The following is a 16,915-nucleotide window of genomic DNA, read 5'->3' as shown; positions in this document are numbered from 1 at the left end:
CCACTCCACCCACCTCAGGCGATCCTGTGAAACCATCACTCACACTGCTCGGAACGCTCTGTGTCGCAAAGGAGGGACCAGCAAGACTTGGCCCTCTGTCACCTGCCCCAGCCAGACACTGTGCAATGAGTGTCTGAAGTTCCAGGCTCATCCGAGCGTCTGATACCTGAACTGCAGTGTAAGCAGAGACCATTCTGGATACGACTGTATGCCAACCTAGGTTGTCAATGCTTATCTCCCGTGATTAACCTCATATCTACAATAAGGATAAAGAGTTCTCTGGATGAACCTTCAAAAAACTGAAATCAAAGTAAAAAGCTTTGTTGACATACTAACAATTCTTTGTACGTTGGAAAGGCCATACCTCCAGAACAAAGCTGGTGACGCAAACCAAGGGGGTCATACCAACTGGGAGAGCTGCACCAGGGGACAGAATCAGCCTCTGCCCCCTCAAAGCACAGCCATAGGATGGAAAATAATGGCAGGTGGACCTCAAACTGAGACCCAAAAGGCACTTACTACAGCGAGAAATTGATGGGAAATGGTTTACTCAACAAACAGGAGAAAAATCGATAACTGAAAAGAACGGATTTAATTAAAATGGGAATATAACAAATTGATGCATACACTTCAGTGTGATAGGCTAAGGAAACAAAGGAAAGTCCTTCACTCTAAATGCATCAGAGTCTATCAGAAATGGCCACTTGTGAAATTTTAATTGAAAATTCACAACTGATAACACCAAGGGTGAAAAGAAAAAAATCATAAAGGACAATGCCTTTCCTTTAATGCAATGAGGAACCAGAAGCAAAAAAGGATGGAAGAGAGTAGAATGTCACTGTACACGTAAGTTGAACACATTGCACACAGATACTGGCACACTAAAAAGTGTTTAAAAATATTGTCATATGTTTTTCAGGGTTGGAAAAAACAACCAATTAGAAAGAATACCCACTCACTTTCCAGACAGAGAAGAAACAAGAGGCCTGTTTCTGGGTCAGGAGTAGCCCTCTGGAGCAGCTGCACGTAGGTGAAGTTCTCGTGTGTGTTGGGGTTGAAGAAGCCCTTGGTGTTGTCGCTGGGGTCCTCCAGGATGCGGTTCATTCCCTTGTTGAAGTAGCCGTGCCGGTAGGCCACGTCCACGGGCAGGCGGCGGCTGTGCATGGGGTCGATGACGCTGCCCGTGGCGATCTGGGCCTCCAGCAGGCGGATACCATGCTCCCGGACGATGAGGTCCTTCTTCACGGCCTGGAAGAGGGAGATCTGCTCCCCGGTGTAGGGGTCGGTGTAGCCGGTGACGCTGCGCTTGGCTGACAGCAGCTTCTGGTAGGTTTCACTGCTGAACATCCCGGCTGCAAACGCCTCCTGCACAGTCAGCTTCCGGTTCTCCACGGGGTTGATGACGAAGCCGGTGGCTGCCTGTGCCTCCAGCAGCACCAGGGCTGTGCCTGGCCTCAGGATGACCTTCCACATGGCCTGGTAGATGCTCTTCTCCTGGCGCCTGGGCTCGTCCTTGGCGGGCACCAGCATGCCCGCGATGCAGCTGGTGCCCTCCAGGTAGCGCTTTACCCCCTGGCATTTTTGGCGTCCTCCACGGTGGCCCGCCCTCCCTCCGGTCCTCCTCGGTGATGATGCCTGATTGGAAGAGTTCAGAGGCTGTGATCTGCCTCCTGACCCCTCTGAACCATAACTGTCTATTGCTCTTTTCCTTCTCATCAGTTGTCTCGAAAATAACTTTTACTACCTTCTCTAGTGCATGTGCCGTGTCCCTCTTGTATTTTACTACTAACTCACGTTTTTTGTCCTCTGTCAAGTATTCTGAGTTCAGCAGTTCCCAGACCGATGGTCTCTGGCCCTTGAACGTTCCCACTGTGACATCCACCCGCTCGGCTTTGAGGGCCCTTCTGGTTGCCTTGTTGATGAAGTTGGAGTCCCGTCTGCCGCTGACCCTGGGGACCAGGGCCCAGTCCGTGCCCTCTTCCCGGTGGCCCGTCTCCTGCAGCTCCTGGTAAGTCCCCTTCTCCTGCGTGTTGGGATCCACAAACCTTTTATGCATGCACTTCTGCTCCTCAGCGAGTGGGTACGTGTTCTGGTCCAGACAGCTGCGTTTGTAGGCCGTGTCCAGCGGAAGCCGGTGGTGGTGCAGCGGGTCCACGATGCCCCCGTGGCCACCTGCACCTCGAGCAGTCTGAGTGCCAAGTTCCGTTTCAATAGCTTTTTCTTCATCGCCTGGAACGAGATTGTGTGTCCTGTGGCCGGATCTGCGTAGCCTTTGGCAGCCTTCTCAGCGTTCAGGAGCCTTTCCTGCAGCTCTTCGCCCACCAGGCCGGCAGCCATGGCCTCGTCCACAGAGAGCCTCTGGTGGCCATGGGGGTCCAGCATGAACCCCGTGGCCACCTGAGCCTCCAGCAGCTGGGCCGCAAACCCCGCGGGGATGAGTCCTTTCCTGCTGGCCTCGTAGATGCTCATCACCTCCTGGGTGGAGGGTGTGGCCACCCCTGCAATACAGCCGCTGCCTTCCGGCTGTAGGTCTTCACGTGCTGCAGTTGCTGGAAGCCCTGCCCCTCAGCCACCCCCGCTGTGCAGTGTATCCAGTGTCTTCTTACCGATGATTCCCGAGTTGACTAGCTCTGCAGCTCTCACCCCCCCTCCAATGGCTGCCACCTTGATGACCTGGTTTCGCTTTTCTGTTTCTTTGACTGTCATGGGGATGATCTCCAGCAACTGCTCTAGGCTGAGTTCCGGGCTCTGTACTCCTGGACAAGCCCTCTCTTCCTTTTCTCTGTGAAGTATGGAGAGGACAGCAGGTCCCAGAAGGAAACCCTCTGATCGGCAAACCTCCCCACGTGCATTCTGGTAGTTTTGGATTGCAGGGCTTGCCTTGTGGCTTCATCGACATACATGTAGGTTTCTCCTTTCTTTACAACTTGCAGCACGTAGAGCCCTGTGTTGGGGTCGCGCACACAGCACTCCAGCAGCTGCAGGTTGGGGTCAAAGAAGCCCTTGGTGTCGTCGCTCGGGTCCTCCAGGACGTGGTTCATCTCCTCATCAAAGTAGCCGCGCCGGTAGGCCACGTCCATGGGCAGGCAGCGGCTGTGCACGGGGTCGATGACGCCGCCCGTGGCGATCTGGGCCTCCAGCAGGCAGATGCCGTGCTCCCGGACGATGAGGTCCTTCTTCATGGCCTGGAAGAGAGAGAGATCTGCTCCCCGGTGTAGGGGTCGGTGTAGCCGGTGACGGTGCGCTCAGCCGACAGCAGCCTCGCGAACACGTTGGGCCCAATGACACCAGCCCTCAGTGCCTCCTCCACCGAATACCCCTCGTTTTCTTTCAGTGATGAAGCCAGTGGCTGCTTGCGCCTCCAGGAGGGTGAGGGCCGTGCCAGGCCTGAGAAGCCCCTTCCTACAAGCCTCGTGGATGCTGAGGGGCTCCTGGGAGCTGGGCAGCAGCAAGCCGGCGATGCAGCCGGTGCCTCGCAAGTACCTCTGCACTGAGGCCAGGCTGCCCATGTCCTGGGCCGTGGTCCGGCCTCGTTCCAGCTGCTCGTACACGCCCTGGTTGATGATCTCCGCTCTCTGCAGCTCTCCTGGAGTCACGGGGATCCTCATCCAGCAAAGGTGGTCCTGGCAGTGGCTGCAGCCTGCTCGTGGGCGGCCCTCAGCGCAGCCGCCAGCTCCTCTGCCAAGAGGGCCCCGTCCTTGTGCTGCTGGCTCAGTGTCACCCTCTGCTCCATGGGGACGGCCTCGGAGAACAGCAGCTCCCAGAGCGACACGGGCCGGCCCTGGAACGTGCCCATGGAGACGGTGGCCACGGCGGCTCTCAGGCCTGCTGGGTGCTGTGCTCAGTGAACGGGGGCCCCTGTGGCTCCTCTCCAGGGCTCCCCACTGAGCTGGGCAGGAAGGCCAGTCCCGTCTCTGGGTCGGTGACACAGTGGGCCAGCAGCTGCCCATAGCTGAGGCTCTCCTGCATGCCGGGGTCCGAGAAGCCAGCCGCCTGCGAGAGATGCTGCCGAGTCTCTGTCCGGGCAGCCGACGTGCAGGGTGGCCTCCACGGGCAGCCGGAGCCTGCGGGCAGGACACACTAGCCCGCCCGTGGCCAGCTGGGCAACCAGGAGCCTCAGCGCCAGAGGCCGGTCCACCAGCTCCCTCTTCATGGCCTGGAATAGGGGGATTCGGGTGCCACTGAAGGGGTCATGATACCCCGTCACCACCTGCTCTGCTGCCAGGAGCTGCCTGTGGAGCTCTGGTCCAAACAGGCCTGCCCTGACCGCCTCGTCCACCCACAGCTGTCGGCCGGTGGCTGGGTCCACCAGCATGCAGGTGGCATCCTGAGCCTCCAGGACCGGAAGCGTGGCGCCCATGGGGAGCAGGTGCTCGGCCGTGGCCTGGAAGAAGCTCTTCTTGTGCCCTGCAGGCAGCAGGACGACCCCTGCCACACCGCCGGTGCCCTGCAGGTGGCGCTGCACCTCGGTGCGTGCACCCACATCCGGCACCGCCAGCCTGCCCTCCCGCAGGCCTCGGGCCGTCTCCCCGTCCAGGACCCCAGCCTCCAGCAGCTCGGCCAGGCTCAGTGCCCCACTCAGCGTACGGAAAGTGACCTTGAGGGGCAGCAGGCCCAGCCCCGTGCTGGGGGCCCGCACACACCTGCCTAGCAGCTCCCGGTACGGCAGCTGCTCCAGCGTGTTGGGGTCCAGGAAGCCTGGGGCACTTGAGCCGGGCCCAAGCTCCAACAGCCCACACCATGTCTCCTGGGCCAAGAGGCTTTGCTGGCAGGCCAGCTCAGGGGCCACGCGCACGCCCTGGATGGGGTCCACCAGGCCCCCCGTGGCCAGCTGGGCCTCCGCAGCTCCAGCCCAGTGCCCTGTCCACAACCTCCTTCCCTACGGCCTGGAAGAGGGCCAGCTTCCCACCCCCCAGAGGGTCAGGGTACCCGGTGACGGCGCGCTCAGCAGCCAGCAGCTTCTTCTTCCGCTCCAGGCCCACCAGGCCTGCCGCAGGGCCTCAGACACGAGGAGCAGCTGGCCCTGCCCGGGGTCCGTGCGGCCCCCGGTGGCCGCCTGGGCCTCCAGCAGAGCCAGCCCGAGCCCAAAGGGCAGGAGACCCTGCCTCACGACAGCGCAGAGACGCTGGGCCTGGCCCGAGGCCTCCACGTACACCCCGCGATGCTCCTGGCCTGCGTGGACGTGGCTGCCTTGGCCCGGGGCCCGGACGGGGTGGGGGTGCCGGTGCCCAGCACGGCCGTCACGGTCTCGGGGACGACAGCCGTCTCAGTGCCACTGGTGACCAGGAGGTGGAGAGGAGAGGCGTGGCTGCTCATCGCGCAGAACGTGCTCAGCCGGGGTCCGCTGTGCTCCCTGTGGGGACGGAGAGACTCTGTGAGGGGCCCGAGACGGCCCAGGCGGGTGGGAGGGCAGACACGGCCAGGTCAACCCCGCACCCTGGACCCACCTCCAGTGCGGCCGGCCCTCCTGGGGGAGGGGTGTCACATACAGCTTCGGTCCCTCCCCTTGCCCTGCGGCTCCCAGGAGGGACCATGTGAGCACAGGGACCCCACGGTAGCCTTGGGGGGTGCGGGCTCTGTTTTCTCCTATAGGCCATCCTCTGGCCTCCATCTCAACCCCGCACCCTCGCCCCTCCCCCCAGGGTCCTGGTGCAGAGGCTCGGCCTCCACCCACCCTTGGCCTCAGTACCCACGCCGACGACCGGCCCTCCTTCTGGCCCCCCAAAGGCCCCGTCCCTACCCTGCCCTTGGGCGGTCTCCATGTATTCGTGTTCTTCTCCCTCCCCCTTCCCAGTGACCCCTCCAAATCCTCCCCCATCTTAACCCACTGCTGCCCTGGCCTCTGCTCCCTCCTGGCTCCCCACCGGGCTTCAGCCAGATCCCTGCCCTCTGTCCTAAGTCTCCCACCTCAGCCCGGCTGTGTCCCCCTCTGCCCACCCTGGCCCCGTGTCCTCTGGGCCATGGCCTCTGGAAATAGGGTCTTTGCAGATGTAATTAAATTAAGGTTAAGGTGAGGTCACACTGGTGTAGAGAGGCCCTTATTCCAACACGACTGTGTCCTCACAGGAAGACAGACAGGGCAGGACGCCCAGCCAACAGAAGCAGACTGGAGGCATGCAGCTTCAGGCCCCAAAACCCAGCATCGCCACCAAACGCCAGAAGCACTGATTCCAGATTCTGGCCCCTCAACTGTGGAAGAATAAGGGTCTGTTGTTTGAAGCCTCCCGGGCTGCGGTAACTGTTCCCTCCCAGCCCCAGGAGCCAGTCCACGTCCTGGTTCCACACCTGTCCTCGCCTCCCGCAGCTCCCCAAAGCCTCACACGGGGTCTCAGGAGAAGGCTCGGCCCCACGCGCCCTCGCCCCCGCTCCGCAGCTCTTGCTGAGGTGACCTCGGACTCCAACTGCCAAACCCCACAAACGTATTTCCGATTTGACCTCCCGACCTCTGGGTCACGGGGCATGGGGGACCCTCCTCCCTGGTGACATTTCCCCGTTCAGCCGGAGAGCTCCCCTGACGGCAGCTGGAGCCCAGCCTGTCCTGGGGTCGCGGACCCGCGTGTCCAGCTGCCTCCCGGACACCTATGCCCAGCGGCCTCGCAAGGAGCCTCAAGTTCCATGGTGCCCCCAGAGGTGCTGGCTGTGAGCAGCTCTCCGTCACCCGCTCTGCAGAGCCTGAACCCTAAATCCCCCCACGGCCCCTCTCTCCCCATAGCTGGGCCCAAGAGGTGCTCCTTTGTGCCTGCTGAGACCCCTGGGCAAAATCCTGTTGCCCCCTTTCCCTGCCCGGATGCTGGGCCCAGACCCCCGGGGGCGCCTGCAGCTGGTCTGCTGCTCAGAGTCTCGGAGTGCGTGCCAGGCCCGGGCAGACGTGGAGGTGGTGGCTTGGCGCTCACCCACTCCCGCCCCCACCCCCGGCCAGGTTCCAGGAAGCATGGCACTTGTTCAGCTTTCCCGAAGCGAGCAGGCCATGCAGTGCGGGCGCACAGGGCACATCATCAGGCCTTTGAGAAGATGGGAAGAGGACATGGGGTGGGGAGAGAGGAGCGTTGTTAAGATCCAGGCCTTGGCAAAGAACACAAAAGGCTTTGTTCGAGTGACCAGCTGGACGCCTGAGCGGGGTTCCAGGACTCGGTGTGACCATGGTGGACGCAAGGCTGCCCTGATCTCCTTCTAGGGGTGGCTGAGACCGCACCACCAGCCAGCTTGTCTCCCTGCCATCTGCTTCCTCCCCTCCTTCCCCAGGAGCCTTCCCGAGGCCACTCCCTGAAACCGTGTCAGCCTCCGCTTCCGCGAGCTGACCTGGACGCGTGCTGTGCTGCCCGCCTGCCCAGTGACCAGCCTGCTTCCTTTGTATGGTGTGCCTCGTCCCAGGACGGCCTTCAGAGGGTTTGTGAGCCAGAGGAAGCCTCAGGTAACAGGGCTACCGGGGTGGTTGGAGCAGTGAGCCGATCACCTGAAGTCTGGCAGGGGACCAGGGTGGGAAAGAAAAAAGGCACTTCGCTACCCAGAAAAGGCGGGAGGGCTTTCTGGGCCACAGGGTCAGGAGCAGCCGGGGGGACCCTGCAGGCTGTGCTGTGCCGGGCCGGGGAGCCCAGCAAGGAAAACCAGAGGAGCAGGACAGACTCCTGAGCAGGAGGCTCAAGTTTCCTGCACAGAAGGGATTCGTGGGAGGGAGGGTGCTGGGGCCCTGAGGGCCATTGTGGGGGGAGGGCGTGAGGGGCTGGGAGAGGCCCTGTGCCTGCAGGTCTGCCTGACGCAGCTGGGTAACCGTGGCTGGGCCATGGCCTGTTTGGTCAGCAGCGACCTTGGGCCTGGTATGAGCCTCCCTGGTCCCTGACCAGGCAGGACATGAAGAGGGGCCTGGGAGTGGGTGCCTTGAGTCTGAAGTGGGGACCTTGGGGAAGCAGCTGGACAGAGGGGTCTGGAGCTCGGGAGAGACAGACCAGGGCATGTGAGGGGTGTCCAGGGCCTGGGGAGTGGGAGACACAGACGAGCCCAATCGCACAGAAGCCAAAAGACAGGTGTCCCAGAGAGGCGGCTACCAGCAGAAGTGGCAGTGGCATGTGGCCAGAGGGGAGGGTGGCCTCGTGGCTGGGGGGAGGGGCCGAACGGATTTCCCAGGACTGGAAAGGGGCTCTGAGAGGAGGCCCCTCCTGCGGCTTCCTGGGAGCAGCCCCACTTCAGGTGGCCCAAGGGGACAAGCGGTGGGAGGGCAATTCCTGAGGAGGGTGGGTCCACATCCCTGGGAGGGGGCGTCACCTATCAGTACCCTGAAGGGCAGCCCGCACACGCCAGGCTGGTCTGGGGGTTGCGGAGGGGCCTCTCTGGCTGTCCATCTGAGCCAAATCAGAACAGAACCGGATGGCCAGGCTGCCTCAGGCTCACACATGGAGGCAGTGACCTTGGCCTTTGGCCCACTTTGAGCAGCTGCAGAAAGATCCCGCCCGCCCGCACTGGGTGCAGACTGCAGAGGTCAAGGCCACACAGAAGCTGGGCACGATGGGCGGCTAAGGGAGAGAGCAGAGTCACGCAGGCTGGAACCCGTGGCAGAGCCCCTCCCGCCTCTACCTCCCAAGGGTCTCGAGATGGCCCCACGCAGGGGTCCCTGGTGCCCATCCACCCCCGACGGCAGGTAGCTCCCTCCGTCGGTAAGCACTGGCCTCCCTCACCCCAGCACCGGGCCAGGAGCCGTCCCACCCTCTCAATTTGTCAGCCTAATTGCCTCGCGCCCTGGGCGCTCGGACCGGCTCCAGCTGCAAAGCAGCGGGCGGGGCAGTTAGGAATCGGACCTGCACGGCCCCACCCAGGCGCGCACCAGTCCTGCCCCGAAACCGCTGGGCAGGCGAGACCCCTGCCACGTCTCCCACGCCCGTGCGGGGAGCCAGGCTCGGGGGCGACTGCCAGGACTCCCGCGCACCAGGGCTAGTCGGGAGGGAACCGGGCCTCAGCGCCCCGCTCGCCCGGAGCGGAGCCCAGAACTCCGGGCCACCTCCGGGCGCGTGGCGCCCCCGCCCCAGCCTCTGCAGGCCCCGGGCCGAGAGCCCCCGTAGGTGTCTCGGCTTCGCTCGGCGGCCGCCCCGCCCGCGCCGGCCTGGCTCTCCCACCTGCCCGCACGGTGCCCGCAGCACTCCGTCCGCAGTCCCTCCGTCCGCCGCTGTGCCTGCGACCGGCGCCTCCCGGTTTAAACCCGCTCAGGCCCCTCCTCTCGGCGGCCCCGCCCAGGTCTGGGGGCGGCACGTGGTGCTTCCGACGGCTGCGGGCGCCCTGAAGCCGGGAGGGGCGCGGGCGCGGGACCGGGAAGCCCACGCGGGGCCGGGTCGACGCCCCCGCGCGCGCCCCTCGGCCGCACGGTCTGTGAACACCCCTAGGCGGGGAGGAGGGCGGCTGCCGAGGAGCAAGGTCCTCTCGCTCCTACCCAGCCCCTTTCGTCAGCTCCCCCAGAGTCACCGCGAAGGAACGCGGTCGGCCGCAGGGAGCAGGGTGCGTCCCGCGCCGCCCTGACGGCCTTTGAACGGAGTTTGCAAGGTAAATGCGGCCCCGCCAGCCGCGCGAGCAGTTTCGCTTTACAAACGTGACTTTATTGCACGAGGGGGGCCATGGGGCCGCTGGTGCAGGCGTTGACCTCGACCCAGGTGCCCCTCTTGTCCGGTGTCCTTGGTCGTCCCGGCCTTGCTCGCCGCCTCGGGGCCGGCTGCCTGCGCTGCTGCTCGGTCCTGGGGCTGCCGGTCCAGGCTGTCCTCAGAGGCTGCCTCCATGACCGAGTGGCTTCCCTGCCTTGACCGTGGAAGAGATGGGGTCTCTGTCCCCAGCAGGCTTCCAGTGTGTCTGGAAGGGATGACCAGGCCTTGCCCCATGGGTTCAGCACCTCCACCTGGGATCGGAGCAGGTGTTCTGTCCACCGGGAGGACCTGGGCCCCTTCTCAGACGCCCGTCCCAGCACCCACCTTCCGGGGCCGGGGACTCCTGGAGGTGCTGAGGGAGAAGGCCCAGAGCCTGGCAGGCTGGGGCCACAGCCCAGGACGGGAACCACTCGTGGATCTTCTGGCTGGTCCTCCCCTTTGCTGCCCAGAGGTCCCAGATGGACGGGGTGGGGCAGGTGCCCCTTGACCCCCAGGGTCAGGACCCAAGGCCTGTCCTCCTCTGTCCCCAGTCCCGGCCCTGAGGACTTAGTCTTTCCCCTTCCCCAGGCCTCACCTCTTTCCGGGTCGTTCTCGACCAGATACTCATCCAGGGCCACCCAGCCACCTCCAACACGGACCATGAGGGCACCACGAGACACCTGCGCAGGCACAGGGGCTGGGGGGCCGGGCTTCCAGGGTAGAGGGTGCCAGGGTTGGCTCCCGTGGCTCTGTCCTCACTCCCACCCCCCAGGCCCACGCCCACACCTGCTCACCAAGGCTTCCTGGACCCTGGGCCGACCTTTGGCCGCCTGTGTCCTTGTCCCTGTCTGCGTACCCCACACTGGCTATGCTATGTGGCTGCTGCTGGCCGCTGGAGAGGCCTGACCCGATAGAGTAGTGAGCTCCGGCCTGGGCCCCTATCCCCCCAAGGCGTGTCAGGCCAGCTGCCTTCGTCCCGTCCCTGCTCACCAAACGCCAGGACACCGCCCACGAGGTCCCGCTGGGAAACGTGCCCGAGCTGGCTGCGGCTTGTGGCCGGGAGTGCAGCCCGGAGCCTCTTCTCCGCGGGGCCCAGGCACTGCCCGCAGCACTGCTGCCAGGCCACGAGACCCAGGTGTGGGCCAGCTCCTCGCTGTGGGAAGGAGGCGTGAGGCTGCCCAGGCCTGGGTCTCTCTGTGCCCAGGGGTGGGCAGCATGCCTGCCTGTGCCTCACCTGCAGGCGTGGGCAGGCTGCGTGTGGCCGCCCCGCCCCAGCCGCGCCCACTGGTCCTCATGCCTCCGGCTACTCGCCCTGTGGCTCTAGCTCCCTGTGGTGACCTCCAGCTCAGATCTTCCAGGAGCCCTCCCGGGGGGCAAGCCTGGGTGACTGTCCTGCTCCCGAGGCCCTTGGGCTGTCCCTGGCCAGCCAGAGCTGGTGCCTTCCTTGGAGCTCTGGTTACCACTGTTCTATGAATAACTGCTCTAGGGACCGCATATAAGTGGAATCATGCCATGTTCGTCCTCTTGTGTCCAGCTTATTTCACATAGCGTAGTAACTTTAAACTTCATCCAGGCTGTATCATACATCAGGATTTCATTCTTTTTAAAGGCTGCCCAATATTCCATTGTATGTATATACCCAATGTTGTTTATGCTTTCATCTGTTGGTGGATACTTGGGTTGCTTCGTCTTTCCTTTCTGAAAGCTTACCCTCACTCATGTTGCATGTCAGGGGCTGGCTGAGGCTCCGCTCTGCCACCTTCACTTCAGGACCCAGGCTGATGAAATTACCATTATCTGGAATATCGCTGGTCCTCCTGGCTTAAGGAGTGAGAACTTGGGAAGGTCTTATACTGGCAGCTAAATGCTCTGGTGTGAAGGGGCCACGTGCCACTTCCTCTCATACCCCACTGGCCAGCACTGGTCACATGGTCCCCCTGACCACAACGGGTGGCAATGCAGTCCTCCTGTGCAGTGGATGGCGTAGCGCTGGTGAACAGTACTCGTGACCACACAGCCCCTCATTCAAAACCATCACACTTATCCCACCTGTCATGATTTAGTCATTCAGTTTTGTAGTTCATCCTCTAAATCAGCGGTCCCCAACTTTTTGGCACCAGGGACCGGTCTTGTGGAAGACAGTTTTTCCACGGATGCGGGGATGGAGGGGGAAGAATGGTTCAGGGGGTAATGCGAGCGATGGGGGGCATGGGGAGTGGCCGATGAAGCGTCACTCGCGTGCCCGCTACCCGTCCGCGGCCTGGGGCTTGGGGACCCCTACTCTAAATAATGAGTAGCATTGTTTGACACTGATGGTTGCTTTCCTCTTAAGTGACCTGGCGTCACGCTATGACAGTTTCCTATGATTTCTGCCGAGTGAAAACTATTGACTTTATCTCATGTGTGCAGTTGTTTGGATGCTCTTCTGACCCCTAGATAGTGCCTCGCCCAAAGCTGAACCTACTACAGGCATAGCCCAGAGATCACCTACAAGGTAACATTTCTGCCATTGAACAACTTGGGGTTTAATACCTGAACTTCATAGAACATGTGTATCACTCAGTTCTCTTTCTAGCAATATTTATACAGGAACATTTTATATTCACATCACCCCAAATCAATAAACGAACTTTAATCAAACAGTGTGCAGGGGAAATCTTGAATGAAACCTCAGATACGACGGCTAGATGATCATCACCACCTGAGGGTGTGTGCAAAGCTCGGGGATCAGCAAGTGTCCGTGTGCGTGGTGGGATGGGGTGGGGCGAAAAGAAGCCACGTCCCTGCGGGTGGACTTGTTAGCGTCCGTGTTCGTCGCTGTGTTTGGGAAGCAGTGTGTCTAGCACTTCACACTCACTTATATGTATGTGTACTGACTGGCTTTTAGTTGCATTATAATTTTTCCCACGTAGATGTCCAATTGATATTTTTGTGGAGAATGTCTAATTCTTGGGAATATTCTCTGCCATTAAAGGGAAGAGGCCTGTGTGTGATCAGTCAGTCACAGTACACGGCCTGAATTTTTTTCATATAATGTCTATTCCATAGCATAGCTTATCTTTTTCAAACTCTAAAAAACTTTTCACACTCGTTATTATTAGTGATGTGCAAATCACATTCTCACGTTTACTAAGATTGTGGATAAATGCTTTGTCCCCATCCTCACTCATCAGTTCATTTTTTTCATGCCAAAAGAGGTTGAAATCAAAGCAAAATACATAATATTTTTTTTAATATTATTTTAGAATTAGATTTTTTTTTTTTTTTTTTTTTTGGCTGTGTTGGGTCTTCGTTTCTGTGCGAGGGCTTTCTCCAGTTGCGGAGAGTGGGCCTCTCACTGTCGCGGCCTCTCCCGTTGCGGAGCACAGGCTCCAGACGCGCAGGCTCAGTAGGTGTGGCTCACGGGGCTAGTTGCTCCGCGGCATGTGGGATCCTCCCAGACCAGGGCTCGAACTCGTGTCCCCTGCATTGGCAGGCAGATTCTTAACCACTGCGCCACCAGGGAAGCCCAATACATAATCTTTTGAGTGTCATATATTATAAAGAAGCCAGGCTCTAGATTTTTAAAAATGTCACCTTTTGGAAGAATACATGTTTAATAAGTTTCCAAAAACGTCCTACCTGTGGCTGCTGCTTTGGAGATTAGAAATCTGTATTTGCGGAGGACAGGTTTCAAGACCAGTGTCCCGTGTTTGATATTCCCAGTGGGGGATTTCCTTGACGACGCTTGCTGGTCGGTCCTCCAGCTGAGCAGCCCCTGCCTGTTAAGAAGCACAGGTTGCTCCGGACGACGTCAGAGCGTCGGCCCCTTCAGCGACTGGACTGTTTCTTCCTCAGGCGTTGGTGTGGAGCCTTCCAGACCAAACACCACACTCCCTTTCTCTGTCAGAAAGCTGGGGTAAATTGTGTATGTTTGTATAACTGAAACACTTTGCTGTATACTTTAAACTAACACAACATTGTAAATCAACTATATTTCAATATATATATTCTTAAGTAACATAGGATGGTAACTGAAAGAGAAAGATTAAAAAAGAGAAAGCTGGAGTAAAATACTACTTTTTGTTCGAACAAGACACTTTGCTGCCATCTGCTGGAAAACTCTCATAATAAATATCCACTTTTGCCACCAATTGTTGGAGGCCATGAAGCCATAACTGAAATATGTTACAACGAGAATGAGAAGCGCTCGTCTGAATCAAGAAGGTGCCGGTGGTGCCTCCTTAGAGCGGACGTTCTCGCGGTCAGGGAGCCCGTAAGTCTCCCCACTCCTCCCGCCTGGCCTGGACCAATCATGAAGAAAGAAGGAGTCGGACCAAGGAGGACCAGACAGAGTGAAACCAGCACCCAGATGTAGACACCGCCACGCCCTGGTTCCCCGACGGGCCGCGAAGGCAGTCCGAGGGTGGGAAGCGCCGCCGCAGAGAGGGCCAGGGCAAACCTGTGTTTGCACCGTCTCTGTCCAGTGGCCTCAGGTCAGGCCATCGGAGAAGCCCCTGTCCTCTCCAGGATGCGGGGGGGCATCCCAGCCTCTGCTCTCCTTCTCCCCTCGGCTGTGGTCCCTCAGGGTGCGGCTGCCCCTGGGGGGGGAGCAGGCGCTCAGGACCCCAACCCATCAGCCCACTCCCCTCTTTGCAGGGCCCTTGTCCAGCACCAGTCACGGCCCCTCGGTGCCCCCTGGGAACCCCCCGGCTCTGAAATGTCTCAGGGTGGGACACGGGTGAAATCAGCTGGGATTCTGGCAGGTCTGCTCGTGGTCTGGGCTCCCGTCAGGAGGCTCAGGGTGGTAACTGTCCCATGCAGACGTTCCCGCCTGCTACCCGTCCGTGCTCACTGGCCGGAGTGTCTCTGCAGAGAGAAACTCCTGTCTCCTACTGTTGGGTTACCCAGTGTCCCTGTTTGTGTAGCAAAAACAGGATAAATGCTTGATTCTTTTTTTTTTTTTTTCAATTTAATAATTCTCCAAATCTTGGATACCTAAGTCGTTTCCAATTTTTCACAATTATTCCCTTCTTTCCTTTTTTTGCTATTGAGGTAAAATACAAATGCCATAATAGTTATCACCTGAACCATTTCTTGAAGAGTACAGTTATGTGGCGTTAGGTGCATTCATGACCATAGCCCTTCATCTTGTAAACAGAAACAGTATCCATGGAGCCATAACTCTCCCCCGCCCCCAGCCCTGGCACCACCCTTCTACTTTCCGTCTCTATAATTTTGACGACTCCAGGTGCCTCATACGAGTGGAATCCTGCAGTCTTGTCTTTCTGTGACTGGCTGACTTCACTGAGCATAATGTCGTCCAGTTTCATCCATGGTGGTAGCACATGTCTTAACTGCCTTCCTTTTTAAGGCTGAATAATGTCCCGTCGTATGTACAGACCACAGTTTGCTTATTCACACATCCATACGTGGACACTTGGGTTGCTCCCATGTTTTAGCTATTCTGAATAATGCTGCATTGAACATGGGTGTACAAACATCTATTTGAGTCCTTGCTTTCAATTGTTTTGTGTATACACCCAGAAGTGGAATTGCCGGATCATATGGTAATTATATTTTTAACTTTTTGAGGACCCTCCATACTGTTTTCCACAGCAGTTGTACCATTTTACATCCCCACCAACAGGGCACAAGGGTTCCATTACTCCACATCCTCACCAGCACTTGTTATTTTCTGTTTTTCTCATAGTAGCCGTCCAGGTGGATGTGGGGAGGTACCTCGTAGTTTTGATTTGCATATCCCTAATGGTTAGTGGTGTTGAGCATATTTTTGTGTACTTATCGGCCATTTGAATATCTTCTTTGGAGAAATGTCTGTTCAAGTCCTTTGCCCATTATTGAGTTGGGTTGTTTGTTTTGTTGTTGTTTTTAGGAATTCTCTATATATTCTGAATAATAATCAGGTATATGATTTGCAAATGTTTTGTCCCATTCTGCGGGTTGCCTTTTTACTCTGAGGACAGTGTCTTTGGATAAACAAAATTTTCAAATTTTCATAAAGTCTTATTTGTCTTTTTTCTTCTTTTGTTGCCTGTGCCTTTGGTGTCATACCTGAGAAGTCAGTGCCAAATCAAAAGTCATGCATTTTTTTATTCGATGATTTATTCTAAGGGTTTTATAGTTTTAGGTCTTAAAATTAAATCTTTGAACCACTTTGAGTTAATTTTTGTATACGGTGTGAGGTAAGCATCCAACTTCCTTCCTTGCATGTGGACACCCAGTTTTCCCAGGGCTGTTTGTTGAAAAGACTGTCCACTCCTCACACAGGGGGTGTGTGAAACTGCCTCCTGCCTGGAGGCCTCCCCTGCCCCATGCCAGGCCCTCTGCCAGCAGCGTGCGTGGTCCCCAAAGGGCTCAGCCTGGACCCACAGGCTCAGCTTCATGCCAGGGAGCCGCACTGCCTCGGTCCCTGGAGGATGGACCCTCATGTGTGCCAGGGGCTCTGGCCCCGTCTGGCTGCACCTCAGTCCATTCCTAGACTGAAGAGGGCCCAGCAGCCTGACCAGGAGGTGCCTGCTGGCAGCACGAGTGTGACAGTCACTGGGTTTCCAGAACTTCTGGGCACCCCTGTGCTCCCTGACTGGGGTCAGCTGTTTTGACAATAAAATCTGTAATATTACGTGGTCACCCAGGGACCTTGCAGAACCAGGCTAATAAACAGCAGACAGACCCCTTAGAAACAGGGGAAAGAGAAACCCGTTCTGCCATAACAGTGTGGGTGAAGAATATCCCCTGACATACCAGTAAACAGAGGATGTTGCGGCCACCCACACCCTGCCACGGTGCGTCCTGAGGAGACTCAGGATGAGAAAGCACAGGATACAGCCCCCAGGTAGCTGAGGTGTACGTCCAAGGAATTTCAGTGAGCCAGACTCTTGCATCTTCCCATACATAGAAAAGCGCTAAATTCCTTAACCTGAGATGTCTGGTTTTCTTTAATGAACAGTAATCTTTTGATGTGCTGACTACCTGATCTTTGTTGCAGAAACTGCTGTGTATCTCGGCCCCTCCGTGACCTCTTTGGAGCAGAACCTCAGAGCCATCTGAGAGGCTGTCCTCCGGGCGCAAGCCCTCGGTTTTGTCTGCCAGAGAAAACATGGTTCTCAGCTTTTTCATGGTTCTCAGTTGTGCACTCTTTTCAGTCAACAGCGGTATCAGCAGTTCCCAGCCCAGGTCGGCCTGAGGCCACCCAGGCCCCAGCCCGAGGCCTTCCCGCCCACATCTTTGTCAATGACCCCTTTGTTACACCACGCTCGTCACCTCCCCTGTTTCATGTCAGGACTCCCGACCACAGACACACTGTGTCTCCACTC

At 58.4% G+C, this 16,915-nt stretch overlaps 3 protein-coding genes across 8 annotated transcripts; 1 reads left to right on the top strand and 2 right to left on the bottom strand.

Moving 5' to 3' along the window:
- Positions 1–571: 571 nt before the first annotated feature.
- Positions 572–5,327, bottom strand: EPPK1 (epiplakin 1). Its single transcript, XM_082363935.1, is given in 15 exon segments — positions 572–1,577; positions 1,580–1,615; positions 1,618–2,166; positions 2,169–2,520; positions 2,523–2,567; positions 2,569–2,738; positions 2,741–3,197; positions 3,200–3,332; positions 3,334–3,607; positions 3,610–3,825; positions 3,828–4,018; positions 4,020–4,844; positions 4,846–4,990; positions 4,993–5,160; positions 5,163–5,327. Coding segments are annotated over 15 exon segments (4,377 nt in total). The 5' UTR covers positions 5,317–5,327; the 3' UTR covers positions 572–915.
- A 1,460-nt stretch (positions 5,328–6,787) lies between these two features.
- LOC309614967 (uncharacterized protein) lies at positions 6,788–13,749 on the top strand (the record flags this gene model as incomplete). Of its 6 annotated transcripts, none has more annotated exons than XM_082363979.1 (4): positions 6,788–7,024; positions 7,300–7,411; positions 12,036–12,093; positions 13,305–13,749. In XM_082363979.1, 4 exons carry the CDS (start codon positions 6,788–6,790, stop codon positions 13,318–13,320), a joined length of 423 nt encoding a protein of 140 aa, XP_082220105.1. In that variant the 3' UTR covers positions 13,321–13,749. The 6 variants fall into 6 exon arrangements, 1 of the variants encoding a protein (XP_082220105.1); XR_014236476.1 differs by lacking the exons at positions 6,788–7,024; positions 7,300–7,411 and adding exons at positions 9,106–9,350; positions 9,433–9,525 and having other exon boundaries at positions 12,009–12,093; XR_014236473.1 differs by lacking the exon at positions 6,788–7,024 and having other exon boundaries at positions 7,304–7,411; positions 12,009–12,093.
- Positions 9,542–10,824, bottom strand: LOC309614968 (uncharacterized protein). Its single transcript, XM_082363980.1, has 3 exons — positions 10,590–10,824; positions 10,195–10,309; positions 9,542–9,871 (listed from the first exon to the last, which is right to left on the bottom strand). Exons 2-3 carry the CDS (start codon positions 10,259–10,261, stop codon positions 9,564–9,566), a joined length of 375 nt encoding a protein of 124 aa, XP_082220106.1. The 5' UTR covers positions 10,262–10,309; positions 10,590–10,824; the 3' UTR covers positions 9,542–9,563.
- Positions 13,750–16,915: the final 3,166 nt, after the last annotated feature.

The sequence above is a fragment of the Balaenoptera borealis genome, assembly GCF_965194805.1.
Source record: "Balaenoptera borealis genome assembly, chromosome: 17".
NCBI classification, from domain to species: Eukaryota; Metazoa; Chordata; class Mammalia; order Artiodactyla; family Balaenopteridae; genus Balaenoptera; species Balaenoptera borealis.
The sequence above is the reverse complement of the archived record's forward strand: the minus strand, read 5'-3'. Positions and strand labels throughout refer to the sequence as shown.